Below are 7599 nucleotides of genomic sequence, written 5' to 3'. Positions count from 1 at the left end.
AGTCACCCCATCCCTCCCACCCCACCCCCCACTCCAGCAACCCTCAGTTTGTTTCCTGCAATTAAGAATTCCTCATATCAGTGAGATCATATGATACATGTCTTTCTCTGTTTGACTTATTTCACTCAACATAATACCCTCCAGTTCCATCCACATCGTTGCAAATGGCAAGATCTCATTCCTTTTGATGGCTGCATAATATTCCATTGTATATATATACCACTTCTTCTTTATCCATTCATCTGTCGATGGACATCTTGGCTCTTTCCACAGTTTGGCTATTGTGGACATTGCTGCTATAAACATCGGGGTGCACGTACCCCTTCGGATCCCTACTTTTGTAACTTTGGGGTAAATACCCAGTAGTGCAATTGCTGGATCATATGGTAGCTCTATTTTCAACTTTTTGAGGAACCTCCATACAGTTTTCCAGAGTGGCTGCACCAGCTTAAGCAGCCGACTCTTGATCTCAGCTCAGATCTTCATCTCAGGGTCTTGAGTTTGAGCTCGATGTTGGGCTCCACACTGGATGTGGAGCCTACTTTTAAAAAAAGAAATGTAAAGGACCTAGAATTTTAAATGATATTGAAATAGAAAAACCAAACTGCAGAACTATCATTATATGGATTTAAGGCTTATTATTAAGAAAGGCCGCATGATACTGTTTAAGGATTGACTAATCGAACAGAATACAGAACCCTGAAATTTGATTTTGTACAAAGTTGCCAAGGATATCCAATGGGAAAAGCACAATCTCTTCAATGCGTGCTGCAGGAACAACTTAATATTCATACAGAAAAAAAGAAACCTTTTCTCCCACCACACTCAAAAATCAATTCTAGATGGATAATAGAAGTAAACACAAAAGCTAAGTTCACAAGAGAAGAGAGAAGAATATTTTTATGACTCGGGGTAGGTAAAGTTTCTTAGGACACAAAAAAGCAAAAACTAAAAAGAAAAACATTTGTAAATTTGACTTTTGACAAAATTTAAAACTATGAAACATCAAAACACACCATTCAAAAAATAAGAAGAAGAAAACTAAGGATTAAGAAGTCAATAATAAAAGAACAAAAAAAACCCCAATAAAAATGGGCAAAAGATTTGAACATACATTTGGCAAAAGAAATTCAGAAATTGTCAAGAATCACATTAAAAATTATTTCTTTGGTCATCAGGAGAATGCAGACTACAATGACATTGAGATGCCACTGCACATATGCACTGCAGTGTCTAAAAATTAAATAAGCTAATACCACCAAATATTGACGAGAATGTAGAGAAGGTGGAACTGTCATACATTATTGGTAGAGGTATAAAATGTACAGCCACTTTGAAAAAAGCTCTCAAGTTTTCTTATACAATTAAATATACATCCACGCAATAGAATATCTGGCAAATTAAAAATGAAATTTTGGTTCATGCTACAACATGGATGAACCTTGCAAGTCTTATACTAAGGGAAAAAGTCAGTCAAAAAAAAAAAAAAAACACCTGTATTGTATGATTCCATTTATATGAAATGTTCAGATCAGACAAATCAAAAGTAGACTAGTGGTTGACCAGTGCTGAGTGAGGACGTAAAGAAATAGAGAGTCTGATGAGTTAAATTGTGTCCCCCAAAATTCATATTTCGAAATCCTAATTCCTAGTACCTCAGAATTTGACCTTATTTGAAAATAGTGTTGTAGTTGTTAAGATGAGGTCATTAGGATGGGCCCTAATCCAATATGATTGGTGTCCTTATAAAAAGGGTAAATTTGAACACAGACATATGCACACAAGGGGGAAAGAAACCACATGAAAATAAAGGAAGAGATTAGGGCAATGTTTCCATAAGCTGAGGAACGCCAGCAAACCATCTAAAGCTAGGTGAAAGGCATGAAATACATTCTCTCTCTCAGCCTTCAGAAGGAACCAACCCTGCTGATATCTCAGTTGTAGACGTATAGGCTTCAAAACAATGATAAAATAAATTTCCAGCGTTTAAACAAAGCCACCCAGTTTGTGGTACTTTGTTGTAGTAACCCCAGCACACTAACACAGGAATGACTGCCACAGAGTTTCTTTGGGGAGTGATAAAAACATTCTAAAGTTGGCTGAGTGATGGTTGCACTACTCTGTGATTACAGTAAAAACTGTCCTGAATAGGACACTCTCAGGATGGATGTAGCTAATGCCAGGAGTGATGTTAATGACATTGAAATATGACTTGGCTATGTATATAATCACCTTTGTCCTTTTCTTAGAAGAGCCAAAGAGTCTAGTTCAGTCTTAGGAAGTTGTCTGCACAGGGTGGGTACCTGACCCACCGCAGCAGCCATCAAAGCTCCATACTGTGACAATGTCCCCTCCCAGAAGTTTGCCCATCAGGAGCAAATCTATTCCTTCTTTCCCTGTCATATTGGAAGAACTGCTTCTCTCTCATTGACTTAATTCCTCCTAAAACCTATTCAAGAAAGAAGGGGGCTGAATCATATTAACTTGAATGATTTATCTTGCTTATGATGATAAAATTTAATAATTTTAAGAATGGAAACATTTTTATGGCCTGGTCATACCAAACAGTACAAAATTTCTCTAACTGTGCATCAGAAACTACAACATTCTCCATATTTAAACTTAAATATATTCAACATTATTTTATTTTATTATTTCCAGTGTCAAATAATGAGTGTTTCTTAGGAGGTTCCCAAATAACAAAGTTAGACAATCCAGTAGAAAAATGGATGAAACTCTTGAATAGGTACATCACAAATAAGGATATCTAAGTGGCCAATAAATACATAAAAATGTGCACAGCTTCATTAGTAATCAGCAAAATGCAAGTTAAACCACCACATTCCTTCACTACATACCCTTCAAAGTGGAGGGGAAAAAAGACAGAAAATACTAGTCATGAAAAAGGATGGAAAAAAACAAGAATTCTCAGTCCCTTCCTGTGTGTATAAATTGGTATAACCAACTTGGAAGACAATTTAACAATATCTACTAAAATCGAATATATACATGGCCCATCACTAGCAACTTCACTCCCGAGTATATGCCCACAAAAATGCTTCCATATAAGCCTCAAAAAACATGAATATTCATCACAGCACTATTTAAAAGAGCCATATACATGACCATCTACACTAGAATATTCAAATATTCTCCAATGTAATACTATACAGCATTGAATGAATAAACTATAATTGCATCAAACAATATCAATTAATGCCATAAAATCATGTGGATTAGAAGAAGCCAGACACAAAGAGGTACCTACTATATGATTCCACTTATATAAAGTTCAAAAATAGGTGCCAGGGTTTATGCTATTAGAAGCCAGGCTAGGAATTATCCTTTGTGGAATAGTGACCAGTAGTGACCAAGATGTTGTAATATTCTCTTTTCCATCTGGGTGCAGGTTACATGGGTGTATTAAATTTGTGAAATTCATTAAGATGTTCACCTATGATTTATATACTTTTCTGGTTGTATCATACACTTCAAAAAAAGTTTTTAGGACATGATTAATAAGGAATAAATTAATGAAAGAAAAATAGTGAAGACAAGGAATTTAACAAGAGATTATTTCCATAGAAGAGACACTAAATTGCTTCTAAATAAAGAGAAACAAAGCAGACACAGAAACACAGACAGGCTAAACCATCATTTTAATGGGATGGTACAACTGAGAAAGATCTGGGCCCCCAGAGGAAATCAGAAGGAGCCCCAGATACTCAGATACTTATTTTCCAATCTGTATAGGTAAATACTTTTTGTCAATGCAGCACAGAAAAGCACTATCACAAAAAATATGATATTCTTCACTTTTTCCACATGATTTCTTGCAAACACCTTTAGTTCGCCAACATGTAGAAAAGACTCTTCTTATATACATATTTGGTCCACTTTTAACTGTCAACAGAAACAAGGGTTAATGCACAGTGTTCTGCAGTGTCATGGTACCATGGATAAATCAGATTGAATCAGATTATACTTTATAACTTTTTAATGGTAAATTGGATGGAATCAAAACATCCCAGTCAAGTTATGACTGAGTACCTTCTTTTCGGTGGCTCTTATTTTCCAGAGAACCTATTATAAGTCATCAGTTCCCATGGTCCCCACTTACATGAATCACTAATCAACTATATGCAGGTACCAGGGCCCAGCACATTCAGCTTGGGACTCTTTGCCACGGAAAGAACCTCAGAGTAGTCCCAGGGGTCTGCAGAGGCCCTACACCAGGAGGTGTCTGGGATAGTACCAAGGCAGTATGAGATCATCAAAGTCTCAGCTTGAAGAAGAAAAGATCACTGACCTGGAATTAGAGAAGCCCATGCTTCTAGCTCTGCATCCCAATAACATTGTGTGTGATTTTTAGCAAAGTACCTTTACTACCTGCCTTGGCTTAATCACCGGGTACTTGAAAGCATGACATGGGATAATGAGTGTGAAATGGTTTGAAATACCTGAAACCCATATCTAAATCTTTTGCTAGTATTTTTTCTAGCCCTAAGACCTGGGTACCTCTGGAAGCTAAGGGGTGGAGGGGATTAGTAGGAAGGCAGTTTAAGCGGGTGAGGGTGGCTCTGAGTCACCCTACTGAGCTATCCATCAGTCTCTCCATTCAGCCGGTTCATGGAACCATCTATTGGGGCTTTGCAGTATGAGAATAATCAATGCGGTATGACCAAAGGCCACTGGCAAGCAAACTTGCCTGCCATGTGCCTGTTAGCCCTGAAGCACCCCTCTGGGGACAGCGGAGTCCAACAGCAACACAGTGCACCACCCAGGACAGTGGCAGTCTCAACACAATCCTCATCTGGGCCTGTCTTTTGAGTACTTCACACTTGACCTTTAAGTGATAACTTTTCAATATGAAGGTCTGGGTAGTTTTCTGCAGACCCCAGCAAACTACAAGCAAAAATTGTTTGAGAATCTCCACTTCAGTGACTTCAGTGGACCCTTCTTGGTATTATCAAGTTGCTAGTTTCTGTCCAGGGGATGTAAATTATGAGCCCTCTCACAGATGTTTCCAAGGATCCCATCACGCTGTAAGTTAAAACTTTGGAGCAACCAGCTCTGTTTGCTAATTCTGCTCAGCATAAAATTTGCTTAGGCTTCTCAATGTGAGAAAAGTAATTCAGGTAACTGACTTAGGAGGGCAAATTCTAAGAGTCCTGAAGGAATGGTCCCCCTCCCACTCCCAAATCCTACCTGTCTTCTAAAGGTCTCATGCTTTTTCTTTTCCCCACGTCTGCCAATACCATTGGTCCAACTTTCCCCTCAAACTTCACAGACTCCCCAGACCAAAATCCAGAACCATCTTCTTCACTGGAGAGAACCACTTCCTGCTATGTGTCCTTTAAGGGCATCTTCTCTCCATTTTCTGGAACAGCCCGAAGTGTCCATCTCTGATCACATCCCTTCCTGTTTCAGCTTCCTTCATCCAAGTCCTGCTCTCTTCTCATCCCCTCTCCCTTCACTGCTTATAATTGCACAGGGAGAATATTTCATTTTACCTGGTGGAACACAGGAGAGCAAGACAAGGACCACAAGGACCAAGCGTAAGCTCTTCATAGCTAAACCAATCAACAAAGAGACAACTGGAATGTAAGAGAGAGTCACTCTATTTGTAGCTCTCTAGCCATGGGGACCTGCATGGCTAGTGAACCTTTCAGGAACAAGAACATCTGCTTGCTCCACTGAGCAGTCCAATAAACTAAAGGTCTAACTTTGAACATGACATCTCACCATTAAAATCTTCTTCCTTAGTGCCACTTGCATGCTGGAGACCAAACTCACACTGTGTGAATAGTCCAAGTCTAGCCTTGGTAGGATGCTGTGTGAGTATCTTTGTATCTTCATTGTACATCCACTTAACAAGTGCCTATGGTGTGCAAAGAACTGTAAGGCTGCCTTACGTAGTTAACAAAATGTTTTCAGTAGTTGTTTTTAACCTCTCTCTCACACACACACACACACACGCACACACAAGTAGATATTATTCTCCCATTTTAAAAGCAAATAACATAAGTTTCAGGTAGAGTAAATGACTTCTCCAGTTGACACAGATTGTATATGGCAACCACATAATTTTTCCTGACTCCTGCCTACAGAAGAATTAAAGTATGGCCCAGCCCAGTTCTAGTGTAGCCATAATCTATTTAGAGAACATAAGAGCTTCCCAAAGAGCATGGGCAAATCCCTCTAACACCACCAACATGAATCTGGAGAGCACACTGCATGTTACAGCTCCCAGTAAGCACACCCGTTGTCCTGGGCAACGTGAGATACACCAAGAATTTGCGATAGAATTCCTGCTTTGAGGTACTGACAGTCAACAGTGCTTGAAAGTTCACAAAGTGTTTTAAGCTTTACAAAAGCTCTATCTGATATTATACAAAGAGTATAGAACCCAGAATCGGAAATTTGAGTTCTGATCTGGATTCAGATTGATGAGCTTTTAATAAGGCACTTGCTTTACCTCTTCAAATGGCAGTTTTCCCACCTGTGAAGTAGATCGTACACCATCAGTGCTACTTATCCCAAAGGCTTGTTAGGAGGTGAGACGAGGCAATTCTTGTGAAAAGTCCTTTATAAAATGTACATTTCTGGGACTGTTAGATCCATATAACAGAATAAGATATTCGAAACTAGAGATGGTAGAGATAGTGCTCCTCCAACTAGTAAGCAGAAGAGCCAGGACAGGAACCAATTTTTCCATCACTCTGTCTCATGGTTTTTCACCAAATACTCTGTGTGTGTGTGTGTGTGTGTGTGTACATATCACTTTACTGGACTATTGTTTTCAACTTCAAAAAGTTTGTGATGTGATTAAGATTATAGATCTGTGGAAGACTCCTAAAAGAATTGCTAAGCAAAAAACCAATAAGTACAGAAAGAGTAGAAGACAGGAGTTTGGAAACCCCACAGGGGAATGATCAGGTGAGCACGAGGGTACTAAGGGACACTCTCCTGAGGATCACTTTCTAACCTGGAGCATTATCTACAGCTAGATCTGCATTCTCTCACGCCATCTGCTTGTTACCTCCTCTTATCCAACCAATCTGCCCACCATCTAACTTCACTCTTTCCACAGTGCCCTCCAGAATCTCAATTCCTTCTACTTTACGTTTTCTCCCCCAACATACCCTTCTACCTCTGGGTCCCAGTGAAATACTGGGTTCTCCTCTGAGGACACTACTTCTTAGTAGCCTTTGGCGATGGGAGGCTGTTCATCTGCTGAGGTTCCACATACCATGGGACAGGCAAGCAGCATTTCACAATCTCCTAAGAGTCCCATGTTATTTTCAGAACAATACCAGGCATGCCCCTGACACCTCCTTTCCCTCACCTCACCCACACCAAATCTTACCAATTCTCTTCTGACACACAGTTCACACCCAACCATTTCACTCCATCTCCACTACCGCCATCAATTCAAGACACCACCATGATTAAACTAATTAAACTAAATAAATACCGCCTCACTGGTCTCCCATGTTACTTTTACATATTTATTATTCACCCTTCCTGCAGTAACCAGAATAACCTTTATAAAGGGTCGTGAAATTGGGTTATGCATTTGCCCTGCATAAAACCTTC

At 39.4% G+C, this 7599-nt stretch overlaps 1 protein-coding gene across 1 annotated transcript; it reads right to left on the bottom strand.

Annotated features, from left to right (window-relative positions):
* Positions 1 to 3733: 3733 nt before the first annotated feature.
* DEFB135 (defensin beta 135) lies at positions 3734 to 5571 on the bottom strand. The gene is made up of 2 exons (XM_021698998.1): positions 5514 to 5571; positions 3734 to 3903 (listed from the first exon to the last, which is right to left on the bottom strand). The coding sequence occupies exons 1-2, from the start codon at positions 5569 to 5571 to the stop codon at positions 3734 to 3736; spliced, it is 228 nt and encodes a 75-aa protein (XP_021554673.1).
* Between the last annotated feature and the right edge of the window lie 2028 nt (positions 5572 to 7599).

This window comes from Neomonachus schauinslandi, chromosome 2 (assembly GCF_002201575.2).
Source record: "Neomonachus schauinslandi chromosome 2, ASM220157v2, whole genome shotgun sequence".
Classification (NCBI taxonomy): Eukaryota; Metazoa; Chordata; class Mammalia; order Carnivora; family Phocidae; genus Neomonachus; species Neomonachus schauinslandi.
This window is presented reverse-complemented; position numbering and strand designations above follow the sequence as displayed.

Bases quoted from the DNA above. Each gene is read 5' to 3' on its own strand.
- DEFB135 (XM_021698998.1), bottom strand. From the start codon at position 5,571: ATGAAGAGCTTACGCTTGGTCCTTGTGGTCCTTGTCTTGCTCTCCTGT. The intron at 3,904-5,513 runs GTAAAATGAAAT...TTCTGTTGACAG, and splicing joins GCTCTCCTGTGTTCCACCAG to TTAAAAGTGGACCAAATATG.